The 24,361-nt window shown below is 36.3% G+C and overlaps 1 protein-coding gene and 1 long non-coding RNA gene across 2 annotated transcripts in view; one reads left to right on the plus strand and one right to left on the minus strand.

The window, feature by feature from the left end:
- Positions 1–866: 866 nt before the first annotated feature.
- myo1hb (myosin IHb) overlaps positions 867–24,361 on the minus strand; it is an 87,221-nt gene continuing 63,726 nt past the window's right edge. The window contains exons 25-32 of the mRNA XM_036562949.1: positions 24,068–24,151; positions 7,551–7,644; positions 7,375–7,430; positions 6,655–6,790; positions 6,170–6,240; positions 5,786–5,883; positions 5,519–5,618; positions 867–1,154 (exon numbers count right to left, since the gene is read on the minus strand). Coding sequence (XP_036418842.1) covers positions 1,134–1,154; positions 5,519–5,618; positions 5,786–5,883; positions 6,170–6,240; positions 6,655–6,790; positions 7,375–7,430; positions 7,551–7,644; positions 24,068–24,151 — 660 coding nt within the window. The 3' untranslated portion in view covers positions 867–1,133. The remainder of the gene's footprint in view (positions 1,155–5,518; positions 5,619–5,785; positions 5,884–6,169; positions 6,241–6,654; positions 6,791–7,374; positions 7,431–7,550; positions 7,645–24,067; positions 24,152–24,361) is intronic.
- LOC118802412 lies at positions 12,005–16,981 on the plus strand. The gene is made up of 4 exons (XR_005006664.1): positions 12,005–12,114; positions 12,692–12,729; positions 15,239–15,909; positions 16,110–16,981. It is a non-coding gene; the product is annotated as an uncharacterized LOC118802412 (long non-coding RNA).

Raw genomic sequence — 24,361 nt, forward strand, 5'->3', positions numbered from 1 at the left:
TGACTTGTTTCAATGGGGATTAAATGTGAGGTGACACATTCCCAGGTGCAGGATTCCTATAGTCATTCATCAACATGACAGAACACAAAAATAGAGATAGACACAAAATGAGAGAACACACAAATTCAATAAGATAAAAATGTGGTGACCAGGTAATAAGGTAAGGGTGATAAAAACAGCTGAAATGCCCATATCCATTGTTAGGGTAATAATTACGAAGTATAAAACAACCAGAGCTTTAGAGAAACTGCCTGGAAGAGGACGCAAATGTACTTTGCCCTTATGCCATGATGGACAATGGTTAGGGAGGCAAAAATTTCTCAAAGGATCACGGCTGGAGATTTGCAGAAGACAGCAGCATTTTGGCATCATCAAGACTCAAAACTAAAATTATGGAGGATCTGGAGATATTCTGACTTGAGGAGCGGCCTCAAATTCTTTGCTCCGTATTCTCCAAACTATTCAAGCATTACAGGAGAAGACTCATTGCTGTTACACTGACAAAGGAAGGTTGCACTACATAGTAAATGCAGGTAAGCCAAGAAATGCCAACAGTCACATGGTTTAGTTTTAATATGTTACATATTAAAACATACCAGTCTTTTGATGAGGGTTTTTGTTTGTCTTTGACTAAATTTAATTCAATTAAAGCTCAGATTTTTTCTCATGTTTCCAATGTGAGATTGAGCTAATTAACCACAAGGACATTTTTTTTTCACAACCTTTTTAGCTGTCTTTACTAAGTGCTTTCATTTCAAAGCAGCCTAAAAATGTGATGATGAAGCAACTTTTATATATATATACAGCTGAAATGATAATGGCTATATATATATATATATATATATATATATATATATATAGCTCACCATGACTAGTGGACTGTATGGATAGAAAACACTGTAACACTGTTTTGCTAAACAATGGAAAGCTAATTGTACTGTAGGGCAATTCATAATTTAATGTTTATTTGTACAAGTTTGAAGCTATATGTGATACTTCATGTTCAGTGGATCTGAGATGAAATCTAGAGATTTCCAGAATGCATCCAAAATGCTTGTGACTCAAAATGTACTAGTCTGTCTACTGATCCAGTTGGTTTATGTTGTGGTCAATAGTCCAGTAGGCAGAGGTCATCAAGATTTAGCAGCAGATTCCTGCAATTTGAAAAAGAAAAAAAGTATAATTTGGCAATTACACGTTCTATATACTGTATGCCTAAAAGAAAAAAAGTATACTTTGGTAATTACTTTGTATGCATTGTAGATCTAAAAGTACAAACACCCATTTTAATTAGTGATTTCAGCTACTATAAGGTGCACACATTGCTCACAGCAACATTCCAACATACGTAAAGTCTTCTCAGAAAAGAAGAGTAGGTATTTTCACCAGAGAAGTAACACACTCCCTAAGATCCTTCGTTCCAGAAGAAATATTGCATGAGCGGCTGTTTAGAAAGTTTACAGTGTACTATTACTGTACTGAGGCAAAATCTGAGCGTTATCTCCTGTCTGTAAGGCCAGCACAGAGGTCCAGATACGAACGAGCACATCCGCAGTGCAGAACGTGCCATTATGTGACCACAAAATGCGTCCACAATGCGCCTGAATTTAACGTTCGATTTACTAAAGGCATCGGCTTTAGTTTCACGCTTTTTTGGGCGCCGCCTCGCTCACTAAACGCACACTGCTGAGGAGTTTAAACGGCACTGTGAAGTAATGGAGCAGTCAACAAAAAGAGACAAAAGAGAAACTGAAATACCAGTGATGATGAGATATCGGTCTTAATAAAACGGGGTTGTGTAAAGTTGGGCTGCGTGCACATTGCTGCCACATCACGTCACAACGACATATTTTGCGCTGCGTCTTCACACACTCAGGGACATGCGTGGAGGTGCTGAAGGAGTTCTTGATTTCAGGACTGACACTGATAAAATATGAGTATTGATAAAATGTTCTGAACTCAGTAATAGTTTGAGCATAGAAGAGACCCGTGTGTGCTTGTTTTAGAGTTAAGTTTGAATTTTCATATTTAGCGGACATCATTTTCATTGCAGTGAGCCGAAAGCTGGCCACATCGCTCGAACATACGTAGGTTGTGGTTCAAAGAGAGAACGTCTATGCAACGTTACAGGCCAGTTCTGAACCCTAAAGCAGTCTTATATTCATTTTTTTTTTTTTGGGGGGGGGGGGTTTTTACCCAGTTATCTCCCCGTTTCCAATTCCACCCGCTAGTTAGGACTCCCCCAATCACACGATGCTATCAACGCTAGGAGGGTGAAGGCTAACATAGGCTTCCTCCGAGACCTGTGAAACCAACCACCGCTTCTTTTCGAACTGCCGCTCACGCAACGTCACTGGACAGCCGAACGCGCTCGGAGGAAAGCGCCAACCGCCAGATCTGTTACGTCAGCTAATAGACGCCTGCGCTGACAACTGCATTACAGCCAACCGTTATATTTCCCTGTGTGTGTTTCAGTGTTAAATCCCACTGCGTGCCTGTGGCTGTGACACAAGATTACCGCTCCACATATCAACAATCTGATTAATCCCCGCTCAGTTCATTTGCACAAAGTTCGTTCAGAATGAGAAAGCAGAAAGATGATGTGCGTCGGCGATTTGATGTGTCAGTTAGGTTGTATTTATATATTATTATCTCTGGCCTCATTGTAGCACCATTTTAATACATACATACATACATACATACATAAATAAATAAATAAATAAATAAGGCAAATCATCTTGCGTGAAGCCATCGGTGACGACACTGATGCTTAAAATTTCAGCACCCACAACTTAAAACACTTTTCCACGTCCCTGCACAAATACATCTGTGAGTTGTTTCATGAATTTTGCCGTGTGCAGATGGCATGTTTTTCTTTTGCAGTGTTTTTATCCTCAGACAATGAACTCATATCACAGGGCGAAAACTGCAGTTTTGTGGCGACTACAAGCTGAATAGGCAATTTAAAGACGCTTGAAACCATACAATAGGCCCATAATTAAAAATGAAAACTAATTAATAGGATTTTTCAATAGGCTTTTTAGTCCTTTAGGGCTTCTGCATTCGCAGGTCATGAGTCCAGTGTTTCTTTCTTTTTATGTATATAACTGTATACTGAAAGAGATTATTAACAACTGCTAAAATATATGATCTTTTCAAAGCTTTTTGTAGCTTAAAAATAACCTTATGTGTGATGAAACTGTGGGGATACTGCATAAAAACATTTTATATAAATAAGCAAATGTAAAAACAGCAACAACAAAACAACAACAACAACAACAATAACAATAATAATAGATGTAATGCGTTGACATCCCTCAATAAAGTTAACACATTTTGTTTATTTATTAGCATTAAATGACTTGAAAGTGAAATATTATTCCTTTTGCTGTTTTATACTGAAAGTCAGCTCAGCCCATTTAAGACATCAGCATTAATTACGTAGTTAAACTAGAAGCTGAAATCGGTATTAATTGAAAATTAATTATTATAAAATCTTATGGAGTACAGAAATTTTGCAATTTTCAAGAAATTTTCATCCACGACTTGATCAGCCATGCCCTCAGTGAGGTGGCATGGGCTAAACCATGGGTGTCAAACTCAACGAGTTAAAGGGCCATGTTAGAAAATCTCAACAAATACGTGGGCCAGAGAAAAATATGTTTTTATTTAATTTTTAATATAATTTTTAATGCACCCCTATATCATCATGAATACTGGCTTTTGAACTGTGAACTGATAACAAACTGGGTGGTCTTTAGCCCGGAGGATGTAGCGTCCATGATTTCCAAAAAGAATTTCAAATGCTGATTCACCGGACCACAGGACACTTTTCCCACTTCCCCTCAGTCCATTTTAAATGAGCTAAGGCCCAGAAAAGGTGGTGGTGCTCCTGGATCCTGTTTATATATGCTTTCTTCTTTGCATTTTAGAGTTTTAACTTGCATTTGTGGATGCAGCAACAAACTGTTTTCATAGACAGTGGTTTTCAGAAGTGTTCTTGAGCCCATGCTGTGATTTCTACTACAGAATCATGTCTGTTTTTAATGCAGTGCCGTCTGAAGGCCCAAAGATCACGGCCAGCGAATACTGTTTTTTGGTCTTGTCCCTTGTGTACAGAGATTTCTCCAGATTCTATTAATCATTTTATGTTATTATGTACTGTAGATGATGAAAAGCAAAAATTCTTTGTTAATTTACATTGAGAAATGTTATACTTGAATTGTTGCACTATTTGCTCATGCAGTATTTCACGGAGTGGTGAACCTCTCATCATCTTTACTTCTGAAAGACTCTCTCGGATGATCTTTTTATTCAGTCATGTTACTGACCTGTTGCCAATTAACTACCAGTTTTTTTAGCATTACACAACATTACCAGCCTTTTGTTGACCCGTTCCAACTTTTTTAAAACATGTTGTTGGTATCAATATCCTGCCTTCCGCCCAATGACAGCTGGGTTAGGCTCCAGCACCCCACCGTGACCCAGAAGGATAAGCGGTTTAGATGATGTATGTATGTATGTATGTATGTTGGCATCAAATTCAAAACGGGCATATATTTTTCAAAAAACAATACAATTTCTCAATTTCAACATTTGAACTAACATCTTTGTACTATTTTCAATAAAATACAGGGTTTAATGATTTGCACATCATTGCATTTTGTTTTTACTTACATTTTGCACAGCATCCCAACTGTTTTGGAAATGTGCAATCAGCCGCACTTGCCACAGAAACTGTGCGTTTAGGCTTGTGTGCCAGTTTTGTACACAACACATGGGCAGAATGCGTCTGAATTGGGTCTAAAACTGGTGCAAATGGCTTAGTATATTGGGCCCTGACTGCCCTATCCTTCTTTAATTTCCAAAAATCTCATTTTTTTGTTGCTTTGTAGTTTCATTGGTTTCAAATACACTAGTTACATTTGTAATTTTACTTTATTTTTTGATTGTGGGAAGGAGTGGGGCTTATTTTTATTATCAGATTCTTTGTAAAGCTGCTTTGTGACAACATCTGTTGTAAAAGGCGCTATATAAATAAATTTTGACTTGACTTGACTTTGACTATTTAAGCCTGGCACAGGAAATACACTTTGGGAAGGTTCCTTCTCACCCATACAATTCAGGTTTCTGTTAAGACATGTTTTGTTTGCATGGCTATTATTTTCTGTTGTAGTAAGCTTCAGTTACAGTGACTATATAAGTTTACTATTTTTTTACCATTTTTGCTGTCAGCTGTTTTTATTGTTTGCCACATCTAGACAAATCTTTTCTTTTTGAGTCCAGCAATTAACACATTTTTTGATCATTCCTAGCTTCCATATTATTTAATTTCAACTTCAATAGGCTGTGGTAAATGGCTAAAATAACAACGATGTTTTCGACATCCAAATATTTATGGACCTGAGTGTATGTTCTTCAAAAGCAGAATATACTGTAAATATGACTCTGGATTTGGCATAACAACCTTAGGGAAAGAAAAGACCAATGTATAAACGCATTTGTAGTACACGCTCACCACCATTAGATGTCCATTCTTCGCCCTGTACACCATGGATTCACTGCTGCTCTTGAAATCTATCACCCCCTCTTTGCCAGGCTGGATGTCAAACCTCACACTGCAAAATATACAGGATCAAGATAAAGACATAAATTCACTACCAATACTGTACAAAACTGCATAAATAAACTTAATAAATACCATTACCTCAGTCTCGCCATGATGGCTTTATGTTATTCTGAGTGGTTTTCAAATGTTACAATATTTTCTGAGAAAACTGCTCACCTCCCATGAACCACTCTTACAAGGTTGTGGTTTTTTGTCACTGAACACAGTTTGGTCAAAGCCTCAAAAATGTAGTTGCACTGAAGGACCAGGTCACCCTGAAAGACAAAAGCGACCATTCTGAGATCAGAACAAGATCAACCTCAGTTCAACTTTAACACTGTAAATTGGAACAAATGTTTGGCTCAGGTTTAACTTTTTGAACTGGGACCAAAGCTAAGTTAGTTAAAACAAATTTGGGTACCAAAAGGACTTTGAATTGAGACAATGTGACATTTTTTTATGTTGAGAATGTACTTTTACAAAAACTGGCACTATTTCTGCTCTATAGTTGGATGAGACTAAAAAAAGTATCATTTTCCAAACACATAGTGGTTTGCTTACTTTTTGCTTAATATCTTCACACATGACATGGAGAATTAGGAAGTTGTCGCTCAGGTTGCTGACAGATACACCTGAAAGATTGAGGTTGATGGCTCTCAAGATATTGTAGCACTAAAGTCTGGCTGTTAAAACAATGTTTACTTATAAAATTACCATCAATATGACAATGCGACAATGCATAAAATTACAATCAATATGCTAATGATAGCAGGCTGCGAGATAAATGTAACATTGATCTATGTATGTGTAAAAGTAATAATAACACACTGGACATATAATTTTCACTAACATTCTGGTATAAAAATTATTTGATACTGATGGGGCCAAACAAAGATAAAACCTTCATGAAATAGGATTAATAGTGAATCTTACAGTACGTTGCACAAGTTCACAGTGATCCATGTCTTTACAGATACGAAATTATACTTGGCGCCATAGAAAAAACATAACAGTGCTAGTTATAATTTGTTAATCAGTATGGTTACCTTTCAGTGATCTGTAATCCACTCTTTGTTTGATTTTAGCCTCCTCCACCAAGTAAGCAGCTATCTGAGTGAAAACTAGCTGTCGGAAACGGGGTCGAAAGCCATTCCTGTCATACTTTATCACTGGAACACTGTACTGCATGGAGGAGAAATTAAGACAAATATTTTTCTCTGTGACAATAACCTTTTAGTTCAATATTAGTTCACTAGTCTGAACATTTTTGACATAATTTATATGCTCATAAAGTGAAGTTTGTTCAGCAGGTCAAATAATTTTTATTTATTTATTTATTTTTTAGGAAAAATCCACAACAGTGATTCAATAAGTTATACTTTATGTAGTAATATATAAACTAATAAACTATATGTCCAAAGGTTTACAAACACCCATTCTAATTAGTGAATTGCACCACTTTAAGGCACTCAGAGCTGCACACAACAGCTTGTATAATCTCCATAGAAAAGCACTGGTCACAATGTCCAGGGTCAAGCACCAGCAAGAGGGAAATAAAGCTCACCAGCACTGGGCTGTGGAGCAGCGGAACTGCTTTCTCTGGGGTTATCAAGTACCTTTGGGATGAACTGGAGTGCTATTTGTGATCCAGTAATTATTCAACAATCAAATCCTTACAGCAATGCTCCAACATCTAGTGTAAAGTTTTCCCTGAAGATAAACTCCTGAATTCTCTTTTTCATAGCGTAATGGAGAAGGATCAGTACCTTGATGCCTTCAGGGCACATCACCTGCAGCACACGTATGTTCATATCCTGTTCACCTTAACAGAATGTGAAGAGTAAATATTAATTACAAATACATTAATTAGTACAATATTAATAAAACAGGACTTTCAAGATGAAAATGATGTCAAGTCAGCATTAAATTTGTAAGTTTGTACCTATCCTGGTGTCAGCAAAAGGTTGCCTCACACTCTGGGGATAGTTCTCTTTTTTTCCTTTGAATATGTTGCTGGCCAGTGCTTTGATTTGCAGCTGGAAACAAAATATAATACAACATATCAAACTATCTTATCACTTCCAAACACATCAGTTCTTATACAGCGACCTCCGTTTTTTGTCCTTGAAGAATTTTGCCTTGATGAAAAGTTTGATTTAATTGTTATATTTCTCCCATATCTTTCTGCCCAAGATTAACCAATCAAACTGGTAAACAACTTTTGGTCACCTTTACAAAGGTGGAATTTCTCTACAGTGTCAGTATAACCATGTGTAAATATCATTTTATAAATGCTTTTCTCAATCTTGTTTTTACAGAGATTTACAGAGAGAGACTTAAAGGTACAAAGGTTAAGTCCAACTCTGCACCTCAATTAAAGAAAAAAGGTATGTATTTGTACCTCCGTATAACCAAATATTTTAAAACCCTGATTATGATCAGATTATTGTGTGCAGGTATACACACTCAAAGCAAGAGAAGGCTATAAAAAATATATCAAATCACTTCCAGTTTGCAATTTCCACTGAAATGTCATTAAAAAATGGCAGTTATGGGGAATTGTGGAATTGTGGATCAATGCAAGGTCTGAAAGAAAACTCTCAGATAGAACTGCTCGTATGCTGGATGGCAAGGCAAAGCAACACCCCATTTGACAGCAAGGGACCTACAGGAAGGTTTTGCTGACACCGGAGTGGTGGTGCAACAATCTACTATAAGCATTACTTGCACAAACAAGATCTGCATGGAAGAGTCATCAGAAGGAAACCTCATTTGTGACCTCATCATAAAGGTAATATAAGAAGCATGCAAAACAACATCTTGATATTTTGGGAACAAGTGCTGGGATCTAATGAAATACAAATTGGCCACAATGACAAAAGGTATGTTTGAAGAAAAAAGGATAAGCATTTGATGAAAAAACACTTTGCCAACTGTCAAGCATTTGTGTGGATCTATCATGTTTTGGGGTTGTCTTAAACATGCTGTGCATGCAAGATGGCCCAAGAATACCGTAGAACTGCAAGTGTTCTACAAGTAAGAGTTGGTAAATATTCCTAAAACAAGAACAGAAAAACTCCTGGCTGGCTACAAAAAGCATTTGCAAGCTGTGATATCTGCCAAAGGGAGTACTGACTTAAGCCCTATTCGAGCAGGATTAATATTACATGGAGACGTGCTGTAATTTGAGTGATAATCAACGAGGTCCATGATTTGAATCCAGTACAAATCTGCCATGTCCGTAATTTTTACAAGCCTGCTCAGTAATGATTCTGGAGTGAATTACCTCCTATAATTTGGCAATCTCTCCCTTAGTAATACCAATTCTACTTGAATCGACATTTCTGTAATGCAATAATAAAACTAGGAAATGGAAAACAGACAAGGCTGAAGTCATCAGCTTATTGTTCGAATTTTCCTGTTCCACCTTAACTGGTGAACCAGTTACATTCTGGCGTCTCAGTTTTCCCATTACACCTTTAATGGTGCAGCAGTAACTGATGCATTATTTAGGGTGGAACAGAAAAATTTTAACAAGAAGCTGGCTAATAAGACTTCAGCTTCATAGAAAACGCTTACCTTTATTTTCTATTTTATGACCTGAAGACAAGACTAACAGCTAAAATGGAGCTCTACTTGACCCAATTCCTTAATCCTCAAATTCATGAAGAGACTACTGAAATCCACAACACTTTTGGTGATGACCAAATTACAAAGAGATGGACAAAGAACTGCAAAGTAGCTCTTGCAAGGAAATACATTTTCTGTCTTGTTGGGCAGCATTTGGTAAGCTGAATGAAGCTGCTTTACTACTAATGCTAGTCTATGTATCATTTTGCTGCCCATCTTGTTGTCATTGTTCGGAAGTGTGGCGTCTGTCGGACAATGCTAATGTAAACATCCATGAGATGATGCTTTGATCTGGGCTATTTGGATTAATTTGGGGAAATTACAAAGACCCTTATCCTGTATGAATTGGCCAGTCAAATCATGCACACATTACATTACCGGACCTCTTCAGGTAAAACTAATCCAGCACAAATAGAGCTTTAGTTAGGTGTCCAAACTTTTGCACATACCACAATTTTAAAATAGCGTGCTGCAGATATCGTTGATTCCAAAAAATCAACAAAATATATAATACAGCCAAGGGTGCTCAAAATTTTGCATACAACTGTATCTACTGTTATTTAAACAACTGCATTACAGACATTGACGTTATGCTTAAATGGAGGAGACGGATCAAGTGAGTTGTATAATTTATTTCTGTGTACTGATATACAAAGGCTTTGACTGGACAGTTGACACCTTAGGCTAAGGGTCGTGAACTGCGGTCCTGTTGGTGTTCAAGCACAGTTTAGTAATTTTCCTACTCCTAACACACTAAACTTAGCTACTCAGCTATGAGTCAACTTAGCTGAGTTGACTCATAGCTGAGTTGACCCGTGTGTTTGAGTAGGAAAAACACCAAACTGTGCAGAATTTTGGCCCTGCAGGGGTTCGGCCCGGCAGTTCACCACCTCTGCCTTAGACCCTCCTCTTAAATCAACTTGAAATCAAAATAGACTTTTTTTCACTTGCTAATTTATGGTTGCTGTTTACACTCCACCAGACACGTGCCCAAACAACATGCAGAAAATGCTGGCCGATTAGACAATAAAAGTAGAAAGAGGGAACCTCGAATCATTACTCATCACATACCCAGCTGTCACTGTGTCTTAAGATGTCTTTTCTTAAGACATTTTCTTATGCCAAGACATCTCAAGAACGTCTTAAGATGTATGAGTGAAGACACTGTCTTTGTCTTGAGACATGAAAGTTAACGTCTTAAGACAAAGTAGTAATTATTTTGTGTGTCTTTAAGATGGGGCATGATGTAAGACATCACTTAACTGTCTTAAGAGACCAAAGAGACAGAGACCAAAAAGTGGTCCATTACAAAAAGTCCTGTGGTATGAGTGTGGTATTCCTGTGGTACTGCCAAACTGAAAATTACAACTGAGGATTACCAGGATTACCACAGCACTCTCTAATGTAAGATATAATGAGAATATAACAAGTATGTCCTCAAGAAACAGCCTGCTGTAATGTTATGGTTTTTGTGTGATATTACTAAAAGAACATTCACTAAGTTTTTACTTGCTGTACTTTCGTGATTCTTTTTTTGTATGTTTTGTTTTTCGATTATTGCAGAAATGTGTTTAGAGTAGCAAAAGAGCAAAAGAAAAAATCAATTCTTAAACCATTTACTTTACCTTAAAATGTTTAAACTCGTTTCCTTATATCATTGAGGTCCATGGCTGAATAACTTTTAATTTATCTCCATTGGTAAATGTTACAATCACAGTCAGTCACAGCCTTTTGCTCATTTGCAGAAAACATGCTATGATTAACACAACATTGATCTATTTTCAAATGCACAATTGTAACCAGAGACAACAAGCTAGGAACCAAGATAAAACAACTTTGAACTAATAGGAAGTAAATGTCAGCCACAGTCTTTTGCTCATTTGCAGAAAACATGCTATGATTAAAACAATTGATCTATTTTCAAATGTACAACTGTAACCAGAGACAACAAGCTAGGAACCAAGATAAAACAACTTTGAACTAATAAGTAAGTGTACTTAACAGCTAACATGGGTACTTTAGAGATCTCATACCACCAAAACTTAATGCAAAAAAAGCACTTGGTTCACTCTCTTCAACATCTACACTTCTGTTTATTTTCTTAAGCAGATCAGGGCTGCCCAAAGTTAGACTTTTAATTTGTATAACTTTCAAAATGATTATCTCCAGTATTTGGAAAACACGAACAATGATAAGCAAATGTATTTGAGTAGTAATATATAAAGACCTGTATTGTTTCACCACGTAAAATTACATAATAAACAGATTTTTGTTTAAATGTCCAACTTCATACTTTGACTTTAATATATTAAGACATGGCCTCCAGTGATGCTGTATGATAATGCTGCACAGCTGTCTTATGTATTTCAAGGGTTTGCAGTTTTCTATTCTGTGTCTAGATTACAAAAACAAACAAAAACAAAGCAGCACAGTTCATTCAGTACTGCAGAGCCGTGCGAGCCAGAAAAAAAAGATCTATGGGAGGACAAACAAAAGACTGGCGGGAGTTTAGACCAATCAGAGCGCGGGACTCCGCCGCTTGGACGTTCGGTTTTGAAGCGCGAGCGCTCTCCGCCGTTTCTCCGTTTAAAGCCAAACGCGGCCGTTACAGCCGTTACATTGAGCGGGTCTCTCAGGTCGCTACCGCGGGCAGTTTAGTTATCGAGTTTGTTTAGCGAGTGTTAAACCTGATAAGACCGTCTCTTACACTCCTTACTAAGACAGCGCCGCCTGCCGGGTGACGCTTTCAGCTCCCAGAAACGAGCATTTTCAGCTGCGTAGCTGACTAACGATAACTACTGACTGGACCGAGTGGAGTGGAGACTGGTTTTACGACTGGAGTCCCGACTGCAGCGGTCAGAGTCTGCTTTTAAAAGGTGAGTAGTGACAAAATGAGATAAGCAGCCTCACTGACAGTCAGCTGGAGTACACTTTTGTTTCTGTATTTCTGGGTTGATCTGCCGAGTGAAGACACCAGCGGTAGGTTAGCGTATGTAGTTCGCTAGCTAGCGGCTAAGCGGCGTGTCTGTTTACGCCTCGCGGCTGCGTCAGATCTCGCTTAGCACGCGCTCCAAATGAAAGACTGCCTCAGAAATAAACCTAAGACTGAACACAGTGCAGCAGGGTCAGCGCACTGATCAACAGCGCAGCAGGGTCAGCGCACTGAACAATACAACAATGAAACTGAACATAGTCCGTCAGTCTGTGTGGTTCAGAGAGGGTAGTAATAATTTTAATTTGCTCAGTTACATTTACTCTAATAACGTCTTGGTGGATTTGTACTTTCTAGAGTATTTTTAAAATGTATTATCTGTGCTTTAGATTAATAATCTATGTTTTACTCGGCTACATTTATTAGTAATATATAATGACCAGTTTGTTTTGTGTTTTTCATTGTTATGCCTTACTGTTGTTGTTTTGCTGCATTTACCTCATGTGTCTGTTTTGTTTTAGATGTTTCTCATCAGAAATCATCTGAAGCTGAGCAACTGGTGAGACTCAAGTTTTAATTTTTTAAATGAAACTATAAGAATGTCAGACAGATGTTTAGATTTGGTGGGTATTTCAAACAAATATAATTCATGAAGTATTTATGGTAATACAGAAGAGCAGAATGTTTAGGTAAAGCCGGGTTACAGTATTCAAATATCTGCGCTTTGTTCATTCAATTTATTAATATGTCATTTGCCATTACAGCTGTGTTCAAAATATCGATATGGCAATATCACCAACACTGTATCAATATTTATGAATTTACTTCTTCACAGTGCTTTAATGTGTAATACTGCAAGTCTCAGAGCCCTACAATTTATAGCATAAAGCATGTGGTAAACATGATCTAATAGAGTTCAGCTCTTATTAATAATCATTTCATGTAATAATTCTCTGTGAGAGAGATTAGAGGCATTGAACTCTTCAAACGCCTGGTTCTTGTCACTGCCACTATGAACAACTCTGACTCTGTAAGTTTTTCCACAGTGGAACATTTTGTATCAAACTATTTTTTTGCATCTTAATGATGAAATTGTGCTTAAAAATCATGTAATTCTCCTTTAACACAGCTTTTAACAGATACAGATATCAGTACTAAGCTCACACCTGCCTCAACTGCAAATGATCATTTCTGTTGCATGTTGACTTTGGCATGTTAGAGGATGAAAACAATAGAATTGTGAATTATCTAAGCAACTTTGTTGTTTTCAATCCTTCCCAAGGAACATTCTCTCTTTGGGCCTCATCCAGTATGGTGGCAGTCCATATCATTTTCAACACTCAACTGTGCTCTTACACAAGTGGCCTCATCCTGATGCTTCTTTCATTACACTGAACATCATTGTCTGAACATCAGCTATACGTGTGAGCTGAGTGCCACACTGGAGTTCATGCATAGGTATTATTTAAAGCCTTGTCACATTTCTTTGTGTACTAAATGCCTGAGTTGATTTTAGATGAGTAAAATTATGTATACTGTACATTATATTCTACTTATAAAGGGAATATATAATGCTTTCCCTTTTATTTACTGTGTTATGTAGCTTTTTGTGCATGTAAGATAGAAAGCTGAAAGTATATGCCAGAGGGAGAAACTCTCTCCCACAGAAACCACTTTTCTCAGCTGCCTGAGCCCTTTTCCTTTGTTACAAGATGATGTAATCCCATAACACAATCCTTATTGCCCACCTACCAGCGAGCTTGGCACGCCCTCACACAACGCAACGCATCTACCGGAGCCCGAGTATTGGCGGAACCGCTCTGGCGCTTGATCAGTCAGAGCCAAGTGAGCGAGCTAACTAATCTGAGCATACTGGGCTCATCAGGAAGGAGGGGCTTAAAGACACTGGAGCTCTAACAGAGCGTTTCAGACAGAGGGTGAGTAAACAATTACAGTATGACAAAAATAATGTTTTTCTGGAACACTGAAGCATGTAAATGTATTATAGTCGACCCCAAAAATAAATTTATGAACATTGGAAATTAGCATAACAGGTCCCCTTTAAATTCAGCCTGCTTGTGTATGCAGATCCAAAAGTAATTTCAAATTTATTGTCTTAAAATTGATTTTTCAACAGATGCATTTTCCTCATATCTCTGACAAAGAAGACCAACACTGAGAAAAAACAGAGGAAGAAGCGATGGGCTGTGGATCTGACAGTTCTCTCACTCATCACGGATTTAACTCTGAAAGGAGAGATCGGTGACATTAGTAAATCGGTGATTTACCTCGTGTCTGTTTTGTTTTAGATGTTTCTCATCAGAAATCATCTGAAGCTGAGCAACTGGTGAGACTCAAGGTTTAATTTTTTAAATAAAACTATATGAATGTCAGACAGATGTTTAGATTCGGTGGGTATTCCAAACAAATATATTTCATGAAGTATTTATTGTAATACAGAAGAGCAGAATGTTTAGGTAAAGCTGGGTTAGAGTACTCAAATATCTGCGCTGTGTTCATTCAGTTTATTAATTTGTTATTTGCCATTACAGCTGTGTTCAAAATATCAATATGGCAATATCACCAACACTGTATCAATATTTATAAATTTACTTCTTCATGGTACTTTAATGTGTAATACTGCAAGTCTCAGAGCGCTACAATTTATAGCATACAGCATGTGGTAAACATGATGTAATAGAGTTTAGCGCTTATTAATAATCATTTCATGTAATAATTCTCCGTAAGAGATTAGAGGCATTGAACTCTTTAAACGTCTGGTTCTTCTCACTGCCACTGTGAACAACTCTGACTCTGTAAGTTTTTCCACAATGGAACATTTCGTATCAGACTACTTTTTTGCATCTTAATGATGAAATTGTGCTTAAAAATTGTGGAATTCTCCTTTAACACAGCTTTTAACAGATACAGATATCAGTGCTAAGCTCACACCTGCCTCAACTGCAAATGATCATTTCTGTTACGTGTTGACTGAGGCATGTTAGAGGATGAAAACAATAGAATTGTGAATTATCTAATCAACTTTGTTGTTTTCAATCCTTCCAAAGGAACATCCTCTCTTTGGGCCTCATCCAGTATGGTGGCAGTCCATATCATTCTCAACACTCAACTGTGCTCTTACCCAAGTGGCCTCATCCTGATGCTTCTTTCATTACACTGAACATCATTGTCTGAACATCAGCTATGCGTGCGAGCTGAGTGCCACACTGGAGTTCATGCATAGATATTATTTAAAGCCTTGTCACATTTCTTTGTGTTCTAAATGCCTGAGTTGATTTTAGATGAGTAAACGTATGTAAACTGTACATTATATTCTACTTATAAAGGGAATATATAATGCTTTCCCTTTCATTTATTGTGCTATGTAGCTTTTTGTGCATGTAAGATAGAAAGCTGAAAGTATATGCCAGAGGGAGAAACTCTCTCCCACAGAAACCACTTTTCACAGCTGCCTGAGGGCTGGAGTTCCCCAGCCCTTTTCCTTTGTTACAAGATGATGTAATCCCATAACACAATCCTTATTGCCCACCTACCAGCGAGCTTGGCATGCCCTCACACAACACAACGCATCTGCTGGAGGCCGTGTATTGGCAGAACCGCTCTGGCGCTTGATTAGTCAGAACCAAGTGAGCAAGCTGACTAATCAGAGCGTACTGGGCTCATCAGGAAGGAGGGGCTTAAAGACACAGGAGCTCTAACAGAGCATTTCAGACAGAGGGTGAGTAGAGATTTACAGTATGAGAAAAATAATGTGTTTCTGCAACACTGAAGCATGTAAATATATTATAGTAGACCCCAAGAATAAAATTATGAACATTGGAAATTAGCATAATAGGTTCCCTTTAAATTTAGCCTACTTGTCTATGCAGATCCAAACGTAATTTCAAATTTATTGTCTTAAAATTGATTTTTCAACAGATGCATTTTCCTCATATCTCTGACAAAGAAGACTAACACAAAAAAACAGAGGAAGAAGTGATGGGCTGTGAATCTGACAGTTCTCTCACTCATCATGGATTTAATTCTAAAAGGAGAGATCGGTAAAAGCATTAGCAGTGTGATATCAGTAATGTTAGAGTTCAGGCATTATGACATGCACATCGAGTTATCTGTGTCCTGTATCCTGTGTCCACATATGTCCACATAACATGTCTACAGCTTGGCTCTATTCCAGCTACCAGCACATCTGAGTCTGGTATTAATTGTTTGACAGCTGATCATTATCTGGCTCAGGTATGTTAGGAGTGCTGCTGGGGTTCAGATCTCTGTATTACTTTGTTGGTCAGTTTTTCTTTTTAGTCCATATGAATTTGTCTTAAAATTGTTTCCTATCATTTATAATTGTTCATAGTACTATGTTGCTAATAACTTTAACATAACTTATATACGGAATAACAGCAGACCTTAAAATCAGATTCATTGGTTTGTGGAACTGTATATATATTGCAGTATATTTCAAATTTCTACACAAAGTCAGTTAACATGTTTTTCCTTGTCTGTAGAACATATAAAGTGTGATGATGCTATTGTACTATGCATATACACAGTTGTAAAAAGAAACAATAATTGTAATCTATATTTTTTGAAAGCTATGTCTGTGCTTTTTCATGGGCTATGCTTTGGATTGCAGAGTAAATTATTTGAATGTAGAAGTATTCTGAATATTTAACAGATTAACAAGGAAATACAGAACTGTATAATAGTGATTTTCCATACCCCTTTAAATTACATTACTGTAATTTATGCGTACGTATTATTGTTCTTGTTCTCCTCCTTATTATTATTATTTTAAAAGTTGATAAAATGATACCTTCATTAAAAAAATGAAGCAACTGTAAAATAGTAACGGAAAAAAAATTATTTTTAACACATTTTTACTACATTTTTTAAAACATAAAGGGTTAATTACTATAAAAAGGTATTTAAAAGCACTGAATTAGAATTTTAAATTTTGCAGCAACGCTGTATTACAAAATAGTTGCATAAGAGTCTTCCCTCATACTACCATCATGTTGAAGGCATGGTATGAACTCACAAATAAATTTTCACTGATTCTATAAGCTTTTCTAATGCAACAGAAACATTTAAAGGGGAATTCCACATTTTTCCAAACTTGGCATAATTATGTCATTGCAATGTAAACAAAGTCATTTAGTTTCATATAAAATGGCTCATTGTAGAGAAAGCTACAGACTGGGAACCATGTGCCTATTATTATTATTATTATTATTATTATTATTATTATTGTTATTATTATTACTTTTGTTGTTAAATTTGTTCTGAAATTTATAACTGTAGTATGTACTAATGTATGTAATGTTTGTTTATAAAATAATATACAATATATATTAAAATAAATTATACCATTTTGCATCCTACATAGAATAAAACAAATAAAAAATAATAATTACTAGAATTTTTGCTATAAATAATGTTACGTTTTAAAATTCCCTTAAAAATATTTAAAAGTAAAAGATTTATTTAAAAAAAAAGGTAAAATTTAAAAATACATATTATGCATCCTACATCTTAAGACATCTTGAGATGTTATTATAGCCAAGACATCTTAAGATCCGTGTCTATAGACATGTCTTCATTTCTTAACACATGCCTCAAGATGTCCTAAGACGTCGTCATAATGTGTCTTTAGACATATCTTAAGACATCCCAAGACATGGTAATGGCTGGGTATGTATTATAGGAGACTTTTACTGTGCAAATCTAATGAAAGAAGTGCCTAAGTACAGACAGCATGTCACTTGTGTCACAGAGAAGGGCATTGTTTCATTCATATAGTTTGAGCTGAAAAATGTTACATTGCTTATTATATGAAGTATTTGAACTTTAGGTTGTAAATTACTGTAATACACAACCTCAAGTAGCTAATTGCTTTCATAAAATGGCAGAAAAAATAAAAAATATGATACTACACAATTTTTCATTAGTTATCATTAATACTAATCAAGATAAACAAGTATTCCACCAAGAAATGTAGTTGCTTTAGAGTATGGTACTGTTGCCAAGAAAACATAAACTTCTGAATGAGGAGAAGAAAGTTCGGTAACACTTTATAATAAGGGTACATGAACTGGCAGTAATTAAGGCATTTACTAATGAATAACTAATCAGAAAGTAATGAGTCATAAATCAGGAACAAATGAATAAGTCATATATTAACAACCACAAGACTAAATTACTAACGCATGTACTAATGAATGAAGATGAAGGTAATAAAGGCTTTATTCAGTGCCTGAATTTATTAGGAATTCGTGTGTTAATTAATGTTGTCACAAGATCCCCCTGGGACACAGTGCTCTGGAATATTATGCCTATCAAAGTCAACTGTTTTTTTTTTTTGTTTTTTTTTATAGCTCCATCCTCTCATCATCTCGTCCTTCTTCTTCATCATGTTGTGTAAGCAGCCCTTGTATCTGTCTGTTTCTATCTGTCAGGTCTTGAGTTTATTGTTTTTGATTTCTTATGTTACCTTGTCTGTTTCTACCCACCTAGTGACTGTTTAGTAAAATTAAAAGCTTACACTGACATTGTTTTGCAGCTAGTCCTCATTTGTGACAGTTGCCATAGTTTTAATTCATCTTTCATGTTAATAATATGACATGTTTTAACTCCTGTATTGATACACAGTGCCTCATGAAGGAACAGTTTAACCTACAGTTACCACTGAACTCAGAAATGAGTTAATTATTGGAGTGTCTTTCTCCTGGGCTCATAAGAATCCTTAATCGTATGCACATTTTTGTGCTTTCCCAGATCTAGTACACCTGATTGAACTCAACTGCTGATTTACAAGCTCCTGTTGTGCTGGTTGAGGTGTGTCAGAGTGAGAAAAATACAAAACTATGCAGTGTCAATTCTCAATTCACTATAAAGAAAGCAGTGATTACTGATTCTTCATGATGAATTCATAATGTTTGTGCCCCTAAAGTAAAGTGATGAACCAATCACACTTTATTACTCATTAAATACTGATTCTTCATAATTAATTCATGTTTGTGCCCCTGAAAGTGATGAGCGAATCACAATTTATTACTGATTATATACTAATTCTTCATGATGAGTTCATGAACTAATAAAATAGCAGGGGTTAATCATTTTACTTACCAAAATGACACTCATTCTATTGCCCTCTCAAGAACAGTGATGAAGGATAAGTAGCTACAATATGGCTCATATGAAAACATGACATTGACGAAATTCACAGGAATAAAAAAGCATATTTTATTATCATCTTATGGCTTCTACACAATACACAGAACTAGAGCACGTGAATGTGTCACTGTAACACGGAAAATGAAGAGAACCCAATACATACTGGTTCTGTAGTTCCACAAACATCTGTAAAACGGACAGAACTGCTAGCTAATTAAAGTCACGAAGATATTCATACTGCAGCAGTTTTTCAAAATAACTCACACAAGTTGAAGATCGAGTCTGTGACTCAGCTTTACTGAAAAACTCAGAACGGAGCACAAAAGAAAGGGGAGAACATGGCGCTAGGTTAGCGCCCGGCAGTTAGCGCGCCCTCTCGCTGTCTCGACTCAGTCTGTTTACTACTAGGCCCTGTGAAGCACTGCCACAGCACACATAGCCCTTCACAATAAGAGTCCCTGTCAAAGGAGGAATAACAAATGAACCAAGCAGCATACAATTAACATGTGATTTTAACCAGACAGAATAGACGCACCTGACGCCACATATTACTACTACAATCACACGACGCTCGTGAGAAACACAAACACCTTACTATTAAATCCAAAAAAGGTTTATTGCAAATAACTAAGCACCAAACCAAATATTTAAGCTACTTTATAACGAATTTAGAAATAATAGTTCCTGCAAATCCGTTCTGTTTCACCACAGATAACAGCTGCATGTTTTACACCTTAGTTTAAAAAGAGGTGAGGCACGAACATACATACTAGCACTCACAACACTCAGACAACAATACCACGTGTAAATATTATATCTGCAATGTAAATTACGTATATAATAAAGTATGCATATGCATAACTCACCTTTAAAAGAAAAATGCAAAAAGGTGAAAAGAGAAATATTTAATTTTTTTTTATTATTATTTCAATTATTTTCATTCGCTGCTCTTAAACGTTGTACTAGAGATATTCACTCAAGTCTCTATGGCCGCTTGACATATAGCATTTAACGCAATTACTGCCATTTACTGGCGAAGAAAAATAGCAGTAATTTCCAGCTGAAACAGTTGAAGTGTTACATTGCAAAATGCTGTGTTTCCATTAATAAAACATTTAGATATAGCACATTTTTAAAAAGAATAATAGATGTACAATGGGAAACACATTTTCATTTTCTGAAGGTGGTATTTCTCAGAATAACTATGGCATATATTAAGATAATTCACAGTTTTAATTAAATCAAATGCCTATTCTCAGTAAATAAACTAGTTTGCAGTTTATTAAACATACAACAGTTAATGTTTCTGTTGTAACAGTATGACATTGCAGTATGACATAGGTAATCATAAATTGCATGAATAGAATGAAACTAACAGAGCTTCTGGCAGTTCGCTAATGTGTACTAACATTCATTTTGTATGCTTAATTAACACATGAATTCCTAATAAATTCAGGCACTGAATAAAGCCTTTATTACCTTCATCTTCATTCATTAGTACATGCGTTAGTAATTTAGTCTTGTGGTTGTTAATATATGACTTATTCATTTGTTCCTGATTTATGACTCATTACTTTCTGATTAGTTATTTATTAGTAAATGCCTTAATTACTGCCAGTTCATGTACCCTTATTATAAAGTGCTACGGAAAGTTCAGACACCCATCACTATTTATTGTGATAATTTTATTAACATTTTAACTTTTTGTCATATAATAATCAACATATACATAAAAACATACAGCACTGTTTAATGTAAAAGTCCTTTTTGGTCACCAAATTACCACCACAATGACAAAGCTAATTTCCATAAGAACGTCTGGCGATTTCCAGTCTTATTTAGCACCAAGCTGAAAGCATTTTATGTTCCTCTTCCCACAGTGGGGCTGAATCTTAAATGGTTCCCTGCTCCATACGTAGTGCATTATGTCATAATTAAAATACTGGCTCCTGCACCCAAACAGTGCATAATATAGCTAACAGTCATTTGGGATTCAACCACGTCCATACTAGACAGAAGCTAGAAGTTCAAAACTTACATAGCACACTATTTAGGGAGTGGTGAGTTTAATGCCATGGACATTTGAAGTGTCTAAGACATTCAAGTGGCATATTCTTTAGTCTTTTATATTGCCGTTTTACAGAGAATCATATAGAAAATACTTTAATTTCAGTGGCTATATTTACATGCAAAGATTTTTGCCAATCCGATTGAATACATTCTGATTACAGACTTAGACTGAGGTGTTTATATGCACACTCAACAATCGGATGGAAAATCTCCATATACATGCACACTACAAGTAATCAAATCCAAAATGACGCGTATGCATAGAGTAACACAAAGTAAATGTTACAGTAACAATGAGCATCAAGTGAGGTCCCAGTCAGAGTGAGACGAGTTTTCAGCTGGCATGCTTGTGTTTTTAATTGCTATAAAATTCTGGCAGAAAAATGTGCTTCACATGTATTAAAGAAGCGGCGAGAGGAAGACGTCTTGTTCTGAGAAAATTAAGCTGGACGTCAGTGCCTCCGCCATCTCCTTTGCAGACCAGTTTCTGCCTCCGCCATGTTGAACATTCTAAACTTTCACTATGACGCAAACACACATGCGCAGAACGCACTTACACGTTCTGATTAGGAATGTGATCAGATGCAAACGTTTACATGGTTATTATTTCTCTATTTAATGGATTATTTACAGGATTACCCACCTTGTTCAATCAGATAGAAATTGTATTCTGAATGGCCTTAATTGAATTAGTCTATTTCGATTGAGGCATATACATGGACATATTCTATTCTATTTGACTAAGCTATTAGTCAGATTATTAACAGATTATTAGGCTACATGTAAACGTGGCTTATCAGGTGGAATTGTTTAGCCTGTTATCTATCTTTTAGCCCGTAAGCCACTTGACCAGCCTAGTTCTAGTTAAGAAAATATGTTGTCAGAGCATTACCAGATTGATTGATTTGATAGTAATCCAGTGTTGATTTCTCTTCAGCTAAATCGATTAATGAAAGAAAGACATAAGATATGTATGTCGAATAATATTATCTCCCTTTAACCTTTCACGTAAGTTTGTACACAGTAATAGTACATATATGTAAAACGTTCTCCTTTTCTTTATAAAAGACCCCCTTCAATTCAGATATCACTAGTCAGACTGTGAATTTGAAAGAAATCTGTGAAGATGAAGACCAAAGAGCATTTAAGAATGAAATTAAAGATGACGTGAAAGACATGCACAAGATACAAAAAGGCTACAGAATAATATATGTGTTTGGATATCCCAGTGAGCACTGTTGGATCAATTGCGAGGAAATGGAATCTGCATCGTACCACTCAGACACTGCCTAGACAAGATTGTTCCTTCAGAGGGAAGTCACAGAGAGGCCAGTAATCACTCTGAAGGAGGTAAAGAGTTCAGTGGCTGAGACTGAAGTGGGGGCGCACCAGTCAACAATATTAAGAGCTCTGCAAACAATTGGCCTATATAGCTAGAAAGAAGAATTACTAAAGAAAAACATATCTGGAAGTACATCTGCAATTGTAGCCCGTTTTTGAGCCTGATGTGGCCACAGCTGACTGAGTTTGATGATTGAGCAAAATTTCAGTTTCTTCAGCCATCGTTTACCATGCAGTGTGAGAAGGGAAGCAATGCTTGTTTAAATGCCCAAATGAGCTCCAATTGAGCAGTTGGACGATCGGATGACTCACAAACCAATTTCTTAAAGTCTCATGCAAAACACACACACACTCACACACACACACACACACACACACACACACATATATATATATAATCACAACCACCACCCAACACAGGTAAACACATATGCTAACAAAATAAAGGTAAAAAGGTCAACCTTAGCAGTACCAAAGTCTGTTTATGCCTATTTTACTGTTTGCCATTTGTGATTCAGCCAGTGTCCTTGCTCGGTACTTGAGCACGTTATGTTTTGAATGAAACATCTTTACTGAAAACTATTCATAAATAGAGCTATCTGTTGGGGCTGCGTTTTATGTGCAATGTAAGCATCCATGTCACATCATGGAGTGTTTTCGTACAGAGTGAGCATAGAAATTGTAGGCTTTGTACGTACATGATGTGTGATTCAATCGTACAGTGTGAAATGTTACCAAAGAACAAAATTTCTAAAATCTCATACTCTATGCATGGCTTAACACTGTCCATTCCTCAAAAACCACCATCCCAACAGTGAAGTATGTGCGAGGTGCCTTCAGCCCTTGGCCCATTTAGAGTAAATTTAAGTGCAAGCTGGTCATTAAGAGCTTTATTATTCAGTATTAAATCAAATCTATTTTTTCAAGTGAGCTTTTAAAAGCATTTAACCTTAAACAGAAAAAACTTCGCATATTTTGAATCTGTCATATAGTTAACACCCAAACATGACCCAACCCCCCCCACCTTCCGCCACCATTAATATTTGCAATATTTTTTATCATCTGACCTCGAAATTTGTTGACTAAATACATTTCAAATACTTCTGAGGCATTCTGAATGTAAATTTTAGTATAACATATTTCTCAGTGTTATTCAGCTTTCTCACACCTACTTATGAAAATGAATAGAATGAACATATTAGAATCAGTTTGTATACATATCTGTAACTTTTGAACAGTGATAACGGTTTTGAACGATAGTGTACTTTATTGTGAGATGATAACTGCACAAGTACCTGGGCTCTCCGCTGTGCAGTTATCCCACGCACATACTTCCGCACCAAGTGTCGTGTGTACAGCTTTTGCAGGAGTGCAGTTGCCTAAAAAAAATACCCATTACCACAGTCCCTTATTCAGACAGAAGTCAAGAAAATGCATGTTAATCATAATTAAGATACAAAAAAATAGCCTGTTGCTGAATTCAAGGGGACAATTTGGGCAATTCAATATCAAATCAATCATATCATTGACTGTAGTTGTAAAAACTGTACTAATAACAGATAAGGACAGCCCTAATGTATTGTATAAAA

Source organism: Colossoma macropomum, unplaced genomic scaffold, assembly GCF_904425465.1.
Source record: "Colossoma macropomum unplaced genomic scaffold, Colossoma_macropomum, whole genome shotgun sequence".
In the NCBI taxonomy this organism is placed as follows: domain Eukaryota; kingdom Metazoa; phylum Chordata; class Actinopteri; order Characiformes; family Serrasalmidae; genus Colossoma; species Colossoma macropomum.